General features: G+C 38.7%; 1 protein-coding gene across 1 annotated transcript; it reads right to left on the bottom strand.

Annotated features, from left to right (window-relative positions):
• Window positions 1-20: 20 nt before the first annotated feature.
• On the bottom strand, window positions 21-17493 carry pgr (progesterone receptor). The gene is made up of 8 exons (XM_041802857.1): window positions 16331-17493; window positions 14152-14261; window positions 8367-8483; window positions 7780-8085; window positions 4542-4686; window positions 4241-4371; window positions 2665-2822; window positions 21-2320 (listed from the first exon to the last, which is right to left on the bottom strand). Exons 1-8 carry the CDS (start codon window positions 17239-17241, stop codon window positions 2165-2167), a joined length of 2034 nt encoding a protein of 677 aa, XP_041658791.1. The 5' UTR covers window positions 17242-17493; the 3' UTR covers window positions 21-2164.
• Between the last annotated feature and the right edge of the window lie 1441 nt (window positions 17494-18934).

Raw genomic sequence — 18934 nt, 5'->3', positions numbered from 1 at the left:
ATAAGCCTGGCTGATAAGATGCATCACGAACATCACGAGACTCTTCTGAAGAACACTGCAGGAAATTAGCAGTCGAAACATGTCAGGGTAACAAAACTACTTGTCTGACAATAAGGAAACAAAAATTTATAGTTTGTGAAGACAATATGAACTTATTTGGAATATAAATCAAAAGTCATCTGCACATTATGTCATCAAACATTTACCGTTTTATTGTTCCCTATTTCCTTTTCAATGCATAACAAGCTCATTTTTCCATTGTTAAGTTCATGTCATTGTTTTTAATCTGCCCACAGCCCCTTTTTTCAAAATAAAAGCAGGTCTGCACTAAACAGGAGGTCAGTCCCTCTTAGTTTAAGACAAAACTGCAAAACAGTGGAATTTCAAAATGTAACAAGGTGAAATTAATTGTGATTAAACTCAGGAATTCTGAGATCACTTGTGCCGAGGTTTTTTTAACCGTTTTGTTTTTTTCCTTCTTACTCTGACTTATTTTTTCTCTGCTTTTCAGTTATTCACCTCCAAATTAGGAAGCACAGTGCATTCACATGAAAAAAATAAAACCTTGCTCTGTTCTGCTTATATACTGGTATCCCTATCTTGGAATTACAAGATACATTCTTGTAAAAAAAAAAATATATATATATATATATATATATACATTTATGCTCTGTTTTTCTGTGCTTTTTCTCTTTTCTTGCCAAAAATTCCAGCTGATACTGAAGCTCTCACATGCATGCAGTTGATGATAATTGGACTCACCCTCTAAAATGAACTTTTACATGAGTGTCATCAATGTTTCAAACCCAAACAGAAATAAAACTGGATCCAACTAGACAGTTGGACCATGTATGCCTCATTGAAACCTGCATGAGAGCTTCTGCTCTATTGTAGCATTCACATGTGAATGAAAGCTTCTGCCTCAACTGGGATTTTTTGGATCGATTATTGGCAGTTTATTTTTATTTTTATTTTTTTTACTTAGAGCAGAAAAAACGAGCAGAACGGCCTTTTTTTTCTCACTAAAGTTTTCCCGTTATTCCAAGACACTGATGTTACTAACTCTGAAAATTAGCAAAGCTTTATTCTTTCATGTGAATGTAATACACTTCCAAATGTGTTTGCCAGAGGCTTTATTTTGGGCATCTTACAGAAAACTCATTCAGAAATCCCATAGATGTGAAGATGATGGAACTGCGGTGCTAAAATGCTAACTCATTTCAAGACTCCATACTGCCCCCCTCTGTTTAGAAATGTAAATAGTCTAGGAAACTATTTGTTTTGTGGAGCAGTTTGGTTCTCCATCAAACTAAACCCAAACCAAACTGTCACCCTAAAACTGAGCCACAAACTGAACCGTTACACCCCAAGTATACACTGATTTATGAATTTACAAGGATTTCTCAATTCTTAATCTTTTTTGTCATATGGGACATTTTGAAAAATTCCCTTTCTTCTTAGATTTGTTCTATGTATGCCATTGATGGTTATCATTACATGCATGCCGATACCAATATCATTTCCTAAAAATTGCTCTATTATGAAAATGATACGTTTAAGGCATTGTGCTGTTTAGGTAGAGAGAGATGCACTGATTTGTTTCAAATGAGGCACACGGTAAGATTATTTTTGCTTGTTAAAGCTAGTCATCTTCCCAGTTTCTCCTCCCTGAAGTACAGTATGTACTGTGAGTCTCTTGAATGCTACCCTGAAAACAGTTTTAATAGATTCAGGTTTTATTGTCTCCTTTCTTTTTTTGGTTGTAGGAATGAAATATTGGTGCCAGTTATCTGAATTCTTTGTGAGTATTTTTGTAGCTACAGTACAAACATACCTTTATTGTTGAAGGTTCTCGTTACCTTCTGTGTGTCAGCTAATAGGTACCATCTGTACAAAGGTTAGAGGATGGTAAAGTGTGGCTACACCAAAGTTGAACAGATGAGCTTTATTGATTAATGCCTCTAGATTCAGAAAAGTAAACAGACTAAAAAGATGAAAATGTGCATGTTGTAGGCTTGATAAAATAAAGTGACTAAAGACCATCAGAGGCAGACTGGCAGACATGAACTATGATGGTGAAGGCTATGAGGAATCCAGTAATTGAAAGGCCAGTAATCCAGTAACAAGATGTCTCTGCAGAGCTCTGACGTCTGTGCTTGTTTCATCACTTGGAGTGGAATAAGAGCGGCCTCACCATGCCTGCCAGGACCTTGGGGAGCTGGGAGGCAATGACCTCTGACATCATCTCTGGAAACTCCACTTTCATGGCGTCTGCTTGGATGTAGGTGCTCAGACAGTACAGGTTGACCTTCTTGACTATCTGTCAGCAAAGAAACATTAACTCCTGTTAAGAACTGACTTATGTAACACTTAAGACTCACTGACCACATCATTAGGTACACTTTTTCAGCTGTTTTTTAACTATGGCACATTCAAAGTCGCTTAAATCACCTTTCTTCTCCATTCTGATGCTCAGTTTGAACTTTAGTGCATCATCTTAACCACATCTACATGCTTAAAGGCACTGGTCTCTGCCATGTGATTGGCTCGTTAGATATTTGCATTATTGAGCATATGAACAGGTGTACCTAATGGAGTTATCAGTAAGTATATGTGTATTAGGACATAAATTGATGTGATTGTACTCATATACAGAGGACATACATCATGCATAGCGTCCATCAGCTTGGTAAGGTGGTAGAATCGCTGTGAGCTGGCCACCAGGCCCTTCTCCTTCATGTGGATAGCCTTGGTCAGCTCCCGGACGTAAGTTTGTCTCATTTCTTCAAATGCTGCCTGACTTTTTAGTCCCTCCAGAGGCACTGAGAAAAGACAAGGTTTAGATATTTTAAATGTAGAAATAGAAATGCTTTAGAGATCAAAACAAGAAGGTTTACTGCAAAAACTCAAATCTAAGTGAGTTGAATTTCTTATCAGAAGTATATGCTGTAAAACTTTAGTTCATTAACCTTGTCTATCATCAGGCAAATCCATCTAGCAAAGCTCTGATCTACAACTTTTGTGAAAGACCTGAAAACAGTTCAGACCAGTGTCATTTAAGGAGTACAAGACTGGGAATATTTGTACTGAATGCCGCTAGCAGTGGCTACCACCAGTGTAGCGATTAGCTCAGATGTAGCTATAGCATAGCAGCAGTTTGTTTCTATTCTGCCAACCTTTATTTATAACCTATAAATACCCGTTTGCAACAAGCTTCCACTCAAGATACACCCCGGGGGAGGAAATTTGACCTCAAATTGAGCTGAAAATTGTGTAGTGTGGCCATAACGCAGTTAAAGCAGCAACACAATTAAAGTTACAGACATGAAACATCAAAACACCAGAAACAAAGATCAACCATCCGCAGAGTCACAGAGCAGGAAGTCATCAGTCAAACACATCTGCAGCCAAATTAACATATGTGTTTTACAGTGTTAAAATGTTGCACTAGAAATGGAAAGAATGTTTGGTTTGATTTTGAATTTCAACATTTTTTTCCATTTCGAGCATATGCGCTCTCCAGCTGATCTGTAACCTTTTAACCTTTTCTCTAACTAGAGATACTGCCTTGCAGATGCATTTCTGGCAGAGGTGTAGAACTGCTGGACAGTGAAAGTACAGCAGGAAGAAGGGCCAGAGAGGCTTTTGACCTTGACCTCCTGCCTCCTGACAGCATTCAGTTTATCCTCGAGTCAGAGTGAACGTCTGTGCAAGGTGTGGAGAAAATCGCTCAAAGCTTTCTTGAGATATATGGCAGATAATATTGTTTATCAGTAATACCCCTGGCTATCTCAGGCACATGTCTAACTAATTTAACTGGTTGAGTGTCTTTAAATGAGATGTCAAAATTAGTATTTTTTTAAATGAAGACACTTAACAATTGAAGAATATCTTCACTCTCAGAGGTTATCTGGACTTGTCAGCCAAATGCATGTTTTTAACTGTAAATCAGATAAATATAACTGCTTAGATTTGAGTTTTACACTGTGTAATAAAAAGGCCAGTCAAAATAATAACTTACTAGAAACATGGCATTTAAAACAATGTTCTCAGTCAGTGTAAAACTAGAAGTTGATAACAGCTGTTACATAAATCAAGGTCTTTACAGTAGTACAGTCATCAAAGCTTCACATTTCTGTTTGCAACACTGTAGACTGAGTCCAGTCAGTGACAAACAAGGTCACTGTAGGGAAGAAAAGAGTCATCCTGAAACTGATAGAGCAACTTTTCAGTCTTTTACCTGTGTTGAGTAAAATGAGTGCTTTCATGCAGAGAAACTCCTCCCGGGTGACTTGAAGATTGGCAAACTCCTGAGGGATGAACTGTATAGCCAGGCAGAGGTCATAAATCGGAGATCTCCTCATTTGCTCCCTGTCAGACAAAAACGTAAAACGGTCGATGCTTCTGAAATACAGACAGCCTCTTTTTGGTCTGAAATCATTGCTTCATGAATAAATGCATCAGTCGAGTGTCTCTAACCTTTAAATATGAATCAGTGAGAATAGAAGATGGCTGAAATTGCCTGTATGATTGTTACTTACTGACTGAGAACCAGATCAGGAGCAAAGTATAAATATTCTCTGGTGACATTCTGAAAGGAGCGCCATCCCAGAGAGAACACCATCAGGTTCATCCACGAGTACTGGATCAGGGTCATCTGGTCGTTGATGTGGAGATTACGAAACCCTTCAAAAGAAAATCAGAATCAAATAGGAGAGGATTTGTTATGTCAGGTCAGACGTTTGCATGGGCAGTTTTACCACTAGGCTAAGGTAGGAGGATTCCTCAGGCCTCATGCACCAAGGGCCCTCAAAGCACAGGCAAAATGACTTATGGGATGCCTGCTCCAGGGGCAAGGCTTTGGTTTAATTGGGTAATGAGCATCTAAAGGTCAATGTAGTCTAGGGGCCCAGGATGGTCCAGGGACCACACTACTTATTTAACTTACTTTATATTTTCTTTCTATATTAATTTATGTAATTATGTTGCCCAAAAATACACAACAGGAAGTTAAATCTTAGTGAGTATATTTGTTTAATTCCTCATCAGAAATATCTCATTATGTTAAACATAAGCTTGTTCACCAGACAAGTCCAGATAAATATTTAAATTCTTGCAAAGCAAAAAATAGGCATGAAATACTTGTTACGAGTAAAATTATGTGCCAGTGCAGCAAGAAAAAATTAATTGCTAAATGTCCTAAAATGACATTAGATTAAAATTAGATTAAGATATCTCACTCCAAGATTATCAACGTGTACAATATGAGCTTTAAATGACTTTACTGTAGTGAAGGACAGTGGAAAGAGTCAGAAATGTAGATGAGAGCTCTTAGAATAATGTGGAAAAGAAGCCACAGGCTGGACTTGAACTCTACTGCCATAGTAGGTGCAAATAAATGTTTCTGATGAGAAATTAGATAAATATAGATTGTAATATTTGAATTTTTGCATTTTGCTAAAAAAAAAATGGATATGGCCAAATTACAAATACATAACAAATTACAAATTGGTCACAATCCTGTCACCTCAGAGTTTCGTTGATGCGATTTTGCAGACGTTAGCATGTACCAAGCAAAAACAACATCAAAAGTAACTTTTATTTCTGCATTGGGGTACATTTTCCCATGTTTTGACTCAATAATTCTTGATGTAGTGTGGTCTTTAGGACAGGCTAATTGTAGAGAGGTCTGGCTGCAGATCGTTCACCTCCATCTGTTGCTCTTGAAGACCGTTCCTCTAGGATGCTGTCTGTTTCAGAACAGGACTGCCGTAATTTGCCAGTGCAAGGTAATTCCAGTTTTAGTTTGTTTTTTTTTTAACTCTTTTTTTCAACTTTTTTCTAAAAATTCAACTCTATTCTGTAACATTCATGAAATAACATTGAAAACATGACAGACTAAACAACATTTCATACATAAAATAGAAAAAATGTCTGTCTATTCTAGTATAAAATTATGCATAGACCTTTTTTAGAAGTAGTTAGCTTCATTAGCTTTAGCTAATGCTAACATTGCTACGCTAGCGATATAATTAACATTACTGCATAAGTTAGCCTTAATAACGTGAGCTTTAGCAAACTAAAGCTAAGATAGAGAATGCAGCTACATAGCTTATGTATATGCTTTGTGATCTTAGCTTTAGCTACACTAACATATGGAGCTGCATAGAGAATGTAGCGACATAGCTACTTTGTGAGTTTAGCTTTAATTATGTTATCTTTGTAGCTATGTTAGCTACATGGCTATCTTATTTACAAAGCTTACACAGCTAATAGAGCTATGTAAGTAAGGCTTGTTGCATTAGGATGTTTTCATGGAGGAAGAGTTTTTTTTTTTCCTGTGAACAGACTGTTTACTCAGATTTATAAAATGATGTGGCAGGTCAGGTTTTTTTTACTTTTAACTTTTGGTGCCCTAACCCTAAAGGTAAGTTGAATCCATTTTTCTTGCAAAAGTTTTGGCGTGTATTTCCGTTCTGATGGTCTGTAGAGTTGTCGTCAAAGATGAACAGTTTAAAGTGGGCTAATCTTGTGGGCTAATCGGGGAACCATGTCATAGGTAAGGGTGCGTGCATCAAATGTAAGGTATAAATCATAAATTATTTCACTGATTAAGATGAATATTAGAATGGGTGCACTGAGGGCATTGAATATCATCAAAGTAGACTTTAATGGTACCCCTCTCAACTGAGGTTAAAGCCCCTCCACATCTTCATATCAAGCAACAAAACAGCAAGGCAGAGTTAAGAAGCATCAGACCAAAAAAATGGTGGATTGCTGTGAGGTAACTTGCCTCTAGATCAGTTAGTTCAGTAAAAGTTTGAACAAATTCAGATGGGCTTCTGACCTCAAGTTATAAAACAAAAGTTTAGGCCTGAATGTCTCTAAGTAACTTAAAAAAAAACAGGAAAACTTGAATTGTTAAGTGTCTCAAAATAAGATGTATCTGCTAATTAAGACATGGTACTCTCATTTCAGGTAAAATGTAAAATCCTATTAGCTAATCAGGCTTTAGTTTTTGTCTTTTACATCCTAAAATGAGATGTTTATCCAGACTTTCCAGATTAATTTGGCTTAAAATAAGTGTTTTAAAATCATTTTGACTTGAACGTGGACAGATATCCTGAGAGATTAAAGTTTTAGCTGTGTGCACAGGACTTTGTGTAACTAAATGCACTTTTCTGTCCTGTGTCTGCCTCTGGTTTGATGTGGTTGGAGTAGGGTTAAAATACTCAAATCTTGGCGAGTGTATTTGTCCAAGTTTTAGTCAAAATGTGTCATTACACCTAATATAGGCTGTATTGAGCTGACAGGTTCAGATAAAAATATTTTTCACAGGTAGGAATAATAAAAACAATGCCTAAATTGCTTGCTTTTAAAATTTGCTGTAGTTTTTGGAAATGAGATCTTTACTGGCTAATATTCCCACCTATTATGAGCAATGTAGGCCTTATCTTTTGCATCAGTTGGCACTTGTTAGGCAAATGTGGCTTAAATTAAATTACATTAGACATTCTGAGATTTTATCTTTTTTGCAGATTATGCTCATTTCTCCATGAAGTTGTGGAATCTTTGTGGAAATTTAAATTCTGATATTTTGTGAATCTGTCATGACCCTGCTGCACAATTCATTTCCTTCATGATACTAAAGTTGATGTGAAATACTTATAATAAAGCCTTGTATCTCAGTCAGGGTTTAAGGCTAAATCCTTTAGCGAGGCCTGCCTCCTGATCTCCATGTAAACCACTGTGATGACCCTGAGTCCAGAGCGCCGTTACCTGGCAGAGACTTGGACCACTTGACGATCCACATCAGCTGTTTCTCACACAGCCTGTTGAGGCTGTTGAGCAGGAGATGGGGAACATTGACCTGGGAGCTGTCATAACCGGAGTACACAACGTCCGGTTCGATGTTTTCTAGGATATTGATGATTTGTTGGGAGAGATGCACCTCACGGACGCCTGGTAAGCAAGACATGGAGGTCAAGGTCTGGTTGTCTCCGGACATGGCCAAGTGAGACTGGAACATCAGGGAGGGGGGCAGACCCAAAGCTTTCAAGGCCCCGAACCGCTTCAGCTTCCTACCTGTGACATGAATACAAGGCCAGGTTAGATCTGATGACAAACAGCATGATTTTAAGCTACAGACATTCACTGCTTGGCTCTCTACACAAAGTAATCCCCTGTTTCACACCTCTTTCCTCAAAAATAACTTTTTAGAGTTAATTTCAGTCGTCAAAGAGCTTTAAATTGTCTTTATGATAGTAATCTTTATGTCAAAATGTGATTTGGTGTTACAAATTGAGTTTTATTCATACAGCAGAGGCACATTATCTCTGAGCTTAAATAAATCTCAGTAAATGTACCTCCTAGCATCATTCCAGCTTGATAACACTTCCGAAGGCGGCAGGCAGGGCAGTTTTTCCTCCGGATTTTGTCCACAATGCAGTCATTTCGCCCAGCACAGAGATAACTATGATGGCCTGTGGATTGAAAGAGTACAGACAATGCACACAGTTATAACTGCACTTTATTTTTATAATATTCAAGGAGACAGAGAGGAGAATAACAAGGAGAAAGGAGACTTTAAGGGCTCTTCCATCCACACTAATGCAGCGTTCTGGGGAGATCCGCAGCAGAAAATGAGATAGAGGCAAGGCTGTAAGGACACAGTGACACGGCCACTGTGAGACAGAGTGGCTCTTATGTATCTCTCGTTGCCAGATAACGAGAAAAACAAGTCCAACATGAAGAACACGGTGAACACTGGTCAATGTGATACAGTTTCTAATGACCTTTAACAACTACCATAGAAGGTCAGTAAAAATTGACGTTACCTCCCCCTCGGTGGTTCATTACACTGCAGACCTTTGATGTTTTCTTATGGAGAACGATAGCCTGTAACTTCCTCTTTATATTTAGTTTTTTAATCTTTTGGTTGCTTCGAGAGGAAGGATGCCCTCTAAACATAAAAAAAAAATAACACCATAACCCTTTTATTGGTGTCAGGACAAGAAAGGCCTTTACTTATTTTCACAGATACTTGCATTACAAAGGTAAGAAAGACTATGAAGGTTGTTTTTCATCAGAACTTTGAGTTCTGGGTACTTGATGGTTCCTGGTATCCACCAGGGTCTAAAATCCTTGGAAGATTATGCAAATTAGGCATCCTGATAAAGCTAAGTTTAAGAAAGACATCTATTGCTAATCAAGAGATCATTTATGCTCTTTGTTTTGAACTCTTACAGACAAACCTTTCTTGACAGACAAACCGTTATCTTGAAGCTTACGGATGTTGACCAAATATCGCAATACCACCGCCAGCCATGGGGGCAGCCCAGAGCAGCAAAACGACAAAGAAGAATAATTTGCAAAATGGCAGATCTTCTCTGAATTTTCTGAGGAAATACCAAATATTGAGATGTTAGCTCAGCTGGGCACAAAGACAACTAAAAGCACACAGCTGGGCAGAGGACTGGACTCTTTTTGTACAGTTTATGGGACAGATATAGCCAGAAGGGTGTTTCTGGTTTATGGCAGTCTTTCAAATAAAGATTGCTAGCTACTGCTGTTGCTACTACTCACAAAAGCAATAATCAGAGTGTTGTAGTTAATGAGTTAAGTAAGCTCATGTCCTTCAGAACGAGATGTTTCGACTAAAAAAATAAGTGAGTGGAATTAAACTTGTTAAACTAAAACAAGTAAAATTAAATAACAAAGGAATTTGAGAGTCTGTACCCAAAAAGATTATTATTTAACCTGTACTTAGCAAGCAGTCATGATGTTAGTGAAAAAAAGTGAGGCTTACACAACTAAACATGCATAAAACAGTTATATAAAATTAAGGGAAAACACAAATAACATAAAAAAAGGACTTCAAGTGAACTTTAGATTTCTGCCTATCAAAGTGTTGCTGTCCTGAATCTGCTGCCTGCAACCCTGCTACATCTTTGCATAAACGGTTTCAGAAGAAAAGAGGTTTACATTTTGAAAACAGCTGTATTTACCACAGCATTAATAATGAAAAGCCAATTTTTGTTGCTTTGGTAAGAGAGGTTATTATTTGGGTTAGGAATAGAATATGGTTGTTGCAGCTTAACTTTACAATGGACCATGATTTTCCTCATTACGAGAATACTGACTCTACCTCCTGAGTCACCCCTTTTCTATTTACTATTTCGACGTATTATAATGAAGGGTCTCAGGACTCTTCAATCTAATGCTTCTTTGTAGATGATGGGGGGAAGGACTCCAGATAGGGGCAGGAAGACTTCTGCACCATCACATTAAGACTGTGCCAACCATTCAAACTGCAGGAGAAAAACAAACAACCTTAAGCTATTTTTGTGATCTAAAAGTAGTGAAACATTCAGGCAAAAGGGGTAACACTTTATTTGGATGGGTATGCGTAAGACTGACATGGCACCTGTCATTCATATAAAGGGGGCCCTATGAACATTTATGAATGTTATTAAGAGCCATTCGGTCAATGACGTCACCTTTAAAGTGAAGTTGACATGGTTTGATCCTTTTTTGCTTCTTTGCACAGTAAGGTAAGGCTTTAGCCAGGTGCTGGAGCTGAGCATAAAGACTGGAAACAATAGGGGAGAGTGGGATAAGATCAAATTTTTACTTATGTGGCTCTCCAGGAAAGGAAAAACTCTGCAGGGCAACCAGACAGAGTGCAAGGTACAGTGAAAGCATCTACTCTTGATTTGGGATGTCCAGTGGTGTGTGGAATCAAAGGTGTCATAACTGACTGAATCACTCTTAATGAAAACATTCATAGATTTTTGTAAAGCCTCTTATTTGTGAAAAGTTTTAAAAGCTCACAGAGATGCCTAGATGCCCAATATCAGACAATGCTTGATGGTCCATTTCCACCTAGTGGTCCAGTTTGGTTCAGTACAGCCTATCCCTGTGAACCCTGATCTTGCTTATGTGTCCACAGCTTATGTTCATTCAGCCTCGATCCTGACCATTTTAACAGTTCATTAAAAAGAATTGTTTTACTGTTGAACAGTAAGTATAACTGAATAATTCTCTCTGTCTTCCTTCTTTCTTGAACAAATGTTCAGATGTTCTTGGAAAGAAGTTCATCTTTATCTTTTGTGCCTTCCTGATTTTTGTCCTTCATTCTGATCCAGGAACAATTTCAACACTAAATGCACAGGAGCCTTTGTCAGAACGTGCTGAAACCAGACTGGTGAGAGGAACAGGGCCTTAAATTGGGATCGGCTTTTATCTGAAGTTGTACGGTAAGTGACTCCAGGGAGGTAAATTTCATTTTTCAAGGATTAAATGTCATACAACATGTACTGTATGAAAGATACAGAGTGTGCTTGAAACTTCAAATGCACCAAAAGAACAACAAAAAAAAGAATCTTTCCCATCACAGATTAGGGTAGGAGATGAGAACAAACGAGGGCAGGTTAATAAAACAGTCAGGCATGTTTGATCAGCTGTCACTGACCAGATGTTTTGTTATAGTGAAAAATGTGGGGGGAGCGTTGTTTCCTTTGGCTGATGACTTTGACTTTTTCTCATTCATAACTGTGGTACAGTGTGACTGAAAGCATGAATAATACTTGGGTAGCACTTTACACCAAGGTACACAAAAATGGAAATAGCTGAGAGATAACTAGAGAATAGATGAGGAATGAACTGCTACTTAACCATTAGTTAACATGTTTATGATGAGTACCTCCTCATTACATTTATTGAGCTCTTAATGTTTACTGGGCAGGCACACAAGCTGCTTGTAAATCTTGTAAAGTTAAGGAACAAATACAGAGTTAACTGCTAGTTAACCAAATTGAAAGATGTACAATTTGGCTGTCAACTATTAGATTTTTAAATCACTTATGATCTCTGAATCTGTAGTAAATAAAGATTAATCTTCCTTTTCTTTTTTTGCTTTGTTGGGAATGTTGTTACCATCCAGTTGCAGATGCAGCGTGCCAGCATGCAGGACAAAAAGGCTGAAAACCTCTTTTGTCCCTGCTGCCATTGTTTTTTTTAAATGATTAGTTATATGCCTGTGTTATTTCTTACTATTGTTGTTTTGCACACCGTCTCTTATGCTTCTATTTATTGTGTGGTTTATACTGTATCTATGATTGGTCTGGATGTATGTCTTGACTGCTGGCTGCAGGAGAATTGCCCTTCACGAGGATAATAAAATTAACATTAAACCTTGCTTTTAAAAATTCCTCTATTCTGCATTTTTAACTGTTTTTTGTTTCATTTTGCTTTTTTAAATTCTGATATGCCAAAGAGAATTGCAGATGAAAATTAGCTCTAGGCTAACTCTGATATAATACATCAACTTGCAACACTTGTGTTTCATTTTGTACACGGCTTCTTTCAGGGGCATAGCTAGTCCCCAGAAAGAATATATAATAGAAACAGGGCCCTCCTTAAAGGGCTAGCCAAGCAACACATGTTACATCATTGTTTTAAAATATTTTTGCATTTTAATGTATTTTTTAAACATAATTATTTATGAGCAAAAATTTTACTATGGTTAAATTAAATATACTAACCCAAGAGAGCTCATGTCACGCCTCTTTTAATCTCTCTGCACTGGCTTCCAGTTGCAGCTCGCATTAAATTCAAAACTCTAATCATTGCTTACAAAGCAGTAACTAAAACTGCTGTTTACCTGGAGTCCCTCATCCAGGTCTACACCCCTTCTCGCCCACTACGCTCAGCCAGCGAAAGGCGCCTGGTACTTCCAGCACATCATGCTCCTAAGTCACTAGCTCGACTCTTCTCCTCTGTTGTCCCTAAATGGTGGAATGAATTACCCAACTCCATTCGATCTATAGACTCCCTGTCTACTTTCAAGAGAAGGCTAAAGACCCAGCTCTTCAGAGAACACTTTGCACTTAGCTAGGCAATTCTCTACTGTTGTCCCCAGTAGTAGATTGAGTCTCAGCCAGACTATTCTCCACTGCTGCCCCCAGTGGTTGAATGAGTTTCCCAACTATAGTTAGCTCGCACTGTCCTGCTCTACTTCTGGGATTTCTTTGCCCAGCTCTTTGGGAATGATCCAGCACTTGGTACTTGGTAAATAGTTGTTGTGAAGTCTAATGAATGGCGATTAGTGATCCCACATTTTCCTTGATTCATTGTTGCTGTCTAATAACAAAAAAACAAAAACAAAAAACAAAAAACAAAAAACAAAAAACAAAAACAAAACAAAAACAAAACAAAAACAAAACAAAACAACAAAAAAAAAAAAACTACATAAACAACGTATATTTTAGGTACTCTGCCTTAAACTCTACACGGCAGCACTTGCGTCCAATTGGACCTGAAGCACTTGATGGCACTTACTGATGTTGTTTCTTCTTGTCTAGATCATTGCTTGTGTTGTTCTTGCTCTCAAATGTACGTCGCTTTGGAGAAAAGCGTCTGCTAAATGACATTGTAACATTGTAACATTGTATACTTGCATTATAGCCCAGCACTGGACTGTACCATTTGGACATTTTTAAGGGAGGAGCAGGGGCCCCTCAGAATTGTATTTTATTCTATTTGATACAAATTTCACTCTGCTGATGGATTCATTTAGTCGCTTTTGATTAAATAATGACCCTAATTACCAAGAAAAAGAAATGAAAATACACTTTTCACTGCAGGCTCCTAAGGGCCCCTCACGACTGTGAGCCTGGGTAATTAGTCCCCCCCTAAAGGGTTATTGGATTTCTATGTATCTATTTTTATTTTGAAAGAACTAAAAAACTTCAGCTTGATCATAGATTATGGCATTAATGTAACAGAAAAAGGAACTTGGTATGGATTGAAAATGAAAATAAGGGAACAGTGAAAAAGTTCATGTTTGATAACACAAGGTGTGGATGATTTCTGAGCTGTCTGTAAGTTTTTTAAACTGATATGAGACATGAAGGATCAGTGGTGGACTTAATTTACATCATTGCAGCTGAGGGAGAAGTTAAAGTGGCTTAACAATGGCATGCAATTAAACTGATGTTCTAATTATGGACCTTAATCACGTCGCAGATAATGTGCACAGCCCTAGTAGTTAGAAAATCCTCCCCAGATGTAATAAGGACTATTTTCAATTCATCGTCTGCCATTAACTGCCAGTTATTTACTACATTATTGTGTCGTTCGTTAGCTTACCTTCAACGGCTCTTTTAAAGAAGACTTTACAGCTCCCACAGGTTAACACTCCATAATGACAACCAGACGCCTCATCACCACAGATCACACAAATCCTCTGAGGTGGCATCCTAAACAAACAATTATAAATGATTATATATGCAGCTTTTCTGGTAAACATATAGTAATGTATTATTGTAGATATATTGTTTTAAGACTTATACCCTAATTTGGATTGTATGCCCCCTTTCAAACATTTCAGTTAACAGTAAAAAGAGCAGCATATGCACTAAGGAAAATGTTTACTTTGGCTTCTTATTTTTATCAAAGGTAAGAACTAAATATGCTGTTCTTACGGTAAAGATTTGCTTTTTTATTGAGTGAAGACAAGTTTCTTGAGCTTGTGTTTGTTGAACCCCAAACTCCCAGAGATTATGACATTTGTTTTATATCAGAGATAAGGTTAATAGTACAGCAGTGAGCCTATGAACCTGATTCTAGTAGAAAAACGGTGACAATTATTTTCTTTTTCTTTGTATTTAATCAGCAAGTAGCCTTACATTTGGGTTACAATATTTAACTTTTTTGATACATAAACAGTAAGGTCAATTTAAAGAAGTTCACTGGTGACACTGCTGCTGGTAAACCTGAACTTTAACAGCAAAATATAAAATAAAAACATCCTGATAATTGCTCCAGTAACTTTGTATAGCAATTATACACTGTAGAACCTAACAAGTTGAAAATACTAAAAGTTAGCATAAATTTCTTTTAAAAAATGAAACATACATGTTTCACATCCTGTTTTTCCTAATGTTTTTCACATATTCTGTTTTTTGAACAATCATGCCTCCCAAAGTGAGCTAATGCGATTGACTATAATGACAAAGACAAGACTGAAAGGGGAACTTTTACCCAGAAAATTTCTCTTTCAGAGTTCAGTACATCATTCTAGCTGTGAGGAAGTTGGTCCTCACAGGAGAGCCTGTCCTAACTGAGTGGGTAACTTCACTCATGGTGCAAAAGTGTGTAATGCTCAAAGATGCTCTGGAAAAACTCAGATTATGGGATGACTGTAAAATAATTTGAGTACAATGACAAAAAAACTTTGAGTGATGGAGTACTGTTTTCTTAAAACTAAAAATGTGTTCTATCAACGGACAAAAATAGAGCTTAAATAGCTTATTTTTAAACTACTTTTTACTGTTCTGTCTTGCAGTGTATAGTGGAAATTGGTGGCAAAAGTGCTGCCAGAAATTGACCGTAATTCTACAGTACAAAGTTTTACAGTGTTAAGCTATGGTTTAACACTCACTCCTGTACTGCTCGGTATGTTACTTTGTGTTGATTTGGGGGCCTCTATGGCAGCAAAGCTTGACCAAGCAGGGTCAGATAGCTATGTTTTCTCTTGTTTTAAAATTTCAATCACATTTATGCTGTTTCAAGTCTCTGCAAGAGAGATTACACTGTAAACACACAGAGAGAGCAGAGGTGACTGCCTATCAGACTATAAAAGCAGAACTGTGTCATAAACGAGTCACTGTTGTTCAGAATAAATAATTCATCACAGTGTTTGTCATTTATTCTAAAATCTGTCTGATTATCATTCATACAGGCCGGGTCTGTGATCCAAGAACTCCTGCTAAGAGTATCAGAACCATTCAAGAGAAGGCTGAATATTTACATGTTTTTAAATCTTTTAGGGCTGGACAATATATCACATTTTTTAGATTTATCGAGATGTTTTTAAACGAGATATAGGGCTGGATGATATCATTTATAGATATAGTTTATGTTTAGCTATATAGATATTTTTAAAAGGTGCCAGGCCCATTGCTCAGTGAGAAGATTGTTTCAAGTAAAAACCACTTACATTAATAAGCTCATTTACCACAAGGTACTATTTGAAATGATAAGGTTATATAGCTTATTGTGATTTTCTTTATTTTATTGCGTTTTAGGAGCCTTTTCAGTCATTTTTCCAAAAAAATTAAGTTTATTGATATGCTGTTTTCATATGAATGTTACATTTAGCACATTTAGCATTTTGCCCATGTGGATTTGACTCAGAATTTTGTGTTTATTTCTTCATAAAAAAATAATTATATGTCTTGTATCGTCCAGCTAAGAACAAAATGACAGTTTGCCCAGCCCTAGCATCCATATCTCAACACTGACAGTAAGAAATGAACTTTTTTACCCAGGGAATGAGTTGAAAGGTGAAGGGTTCCTCTGAGTCAGGACCTGGTTCTGGATAGCATCATAGCCTGCATGTGTAAACGGATCCTCGGTCACCCCTGCAGACTGGCACCAGTACTGAGACTCCGGAGGGGACGCCTGCACCTGCCAACGAGGAACCTCGCTCTTAAACATCGTCATCTGTGAGGACGTGTGCGTGTTGCCATCAACCTGGATGGCAGTCTTTCCTGGCAGACTGCATCTGGAGTCTGTCCTCCCCTGGCTCAGCGCCGGGAGCTGCTCCGGCTGGTTCAGGTCGATCAGAAAGTTTGGAGATCCCCCCAGCCCCTGTCGAGGAGCCGCTGCTGCTCCAGGCGCGAAGCTTGTCGAGTCTCCTTCTCTGAAGCCAAGCTGCTGCTTCCTGTCGCTGTCACAGCAGGAGTCCAGAGCAGGGATCTCCGTGGATGGATCAAAGTTTGGAGAGGGGGTCCCCATGATCACAGAGTGCTCCTGCTCGTCTTTGATGAACTTACAAGCACCAGCTGTCGTGGAGAGACTTATACTTGCGTATGGTAAACTTTCATCTGTGGCTACACTAGTCCTCGGAACATTCAACAGATCTTCCCACTGAACACTGTCACACTTCAGAAAGTCACTGCCACGGTCATAAAAATGCTTTTCAGCGTGTGAGCCATCGAGAATGGTACAGTCTTTGAAAGCTGCGTCTTCGTTAGAGGAGTTGGCGCCATGGACCAGTGTGCCAGCGTTTCCAAAATTACGCAAGGATGAGGGCATGCAAGTTAGAGGCTGTGAGTCATTCGATAATTTATTATTACTATACACAGCTTCGATCAAGTCACTTACTCTCGTATCAGTGGAATCCGCCATCGAGGAGCTAACGGTGCTTATCCTGCCGCTTATTTTATTCTCCATTTCCTGCCCCGAGGAGCGCACAGCAGAGAGTGGAGGGCGCCTGGAGGCTGGACGGAGAGTGATGAGTCTCAGCTCACTTTCCTGTAATCCTCCTCCCCGTCGATGAAGGCTGTAACTTTGACTTTCATTCACATAGAGTCTGCATGACACAATTTAACAGAAAACCGAGCTCGATTGTTCAAGATGAGGAATGAAAAAGTTTGTAGTCTATCTATTCCAGTAAATATCACGGCATTCTTAACTTAAGTGTGAGTGCCATGATTAAGTTAAATGGAATTTATTTTCTATGACACACAAAAGCTCTCCAAACTCAGATTCAACTGTAATAATCTACCAGGAGTCAGAGGAGGAATCAATGCAGAGCTACACAGTGACAGATGTATGGAGTAACTCCATCCTTAAGGAAAAGTAAACAGCCAATGAGGAGTATGGATGAGGAATCACTTCAATGTCAAAAGCCTTTAGTCTCCACCCTACTGAGCATAAGAGAGGTACAATAAGGCATGTCCGTGCCTTTATATTTAAATACTGATGACTCTTGATGGGCTGTAAAAATCAACCAGACCATCAGCATAACGAACTATTATTTTTATATACTTATTTTTCATTCTTGAAACCATTGCTGCAAGTTAGGTGTCAGGCAGGGGTGTAACCATGGGGTGTCCACCCTGTCACCTGCCTTGACACACATATGAACTTAAGTGACATCCCATTCTTAATCCATAGGGTTTAATATAATGTCGGTCCACCCATTGCAGCTATAATAGTTTTAACTCTTCTGGGAAAGCTTTCCAGAAGGGTTAGGAGTGTGTTTATGGGAATTTTTGACCATTCTTCCAGAAGCTCATTTGTGAGGTCACACACTGATGTTGAACTAGAAGACCTGGCTCTCAGTCTCCGCTCTAATTCATCCCAAAGGTGTTCTGTCGGGTTGAGGTCAGGATTCTTTGCAGGCCAGTCAAGTTCATCCACACCAAACTCTCTCATCCATGTCTTTATGGACCTTGATTTGTGCACTGGTGCACAGTCATGTTGGAACAGGAAGGGGGCCATCCCCAAAGTGTTACCACAAATTTAGGAGCATGGAATTGTCCAAAATCTCTTGGTATGCTGAAGCATTCAGAGTTCCTTTCACTGGAACTAAGGGGCCAAGCCCAGCTCCTGAAAAACAACCCCACATCATAATCCCCCCTCCACCAATATTTACACTTGGCACAATGCTGTCAGACAAGTACTGTTCTCCTGGCAACTGCCAAACCCAGACTCGTCCATCAGATTGTCAGATGGAGAAGGGCAGTTCGTCACTCCAGAGAACGCGTCTCCACTGCTCTAGAGTCCAGTGGCGGCGTGCTTTACACCACTGCATCCGATGCTTTGCATTGCACTTGGTGATGTATGGCTTGGATGCAGCTGCTCGACCATGGAAACCCATTCCATGAGGCTCTCTATGCACTGTTCTTGAGCTAATCTGAAGGCAACATGAAGTTTGGAGGTCTGTAGCGATTGACGCTGCAGAAAGTTGGCGACCTCTGCTCACTATGAGCCTCAGCATCCGCTGACCCCACTCTGTCATTTTACGTGGCCTACCACTTTGTGGCTGAGTTGCTGTCATTCCCAATCGCTTCCACTTTGTTATAATACCACTGACAGTTGACTGTGGAATATTTAGGAGTGAGGAAATTTCACAACTGGA

Source organism: Cheilinus undulatus, linkage group 2, assembly GCF_018320785.1.
Source record: "Cheilinus undulatus linkage group 2, ASM1832078v1, whole genome shotgun sequence".
In the NCBI taxonomy this organism is placed as follows: Eukaryota; Metazoa; Chordata; class Actinopteri; order Labriformes; family Labridae; genus Cheilinus; species Cheilinus undulatus.
The sequence above is the reverse complement of the archived record's forward strand: the minus strand, read 5'-3'. Positions and strand labels throughout refer to the sequence as shown.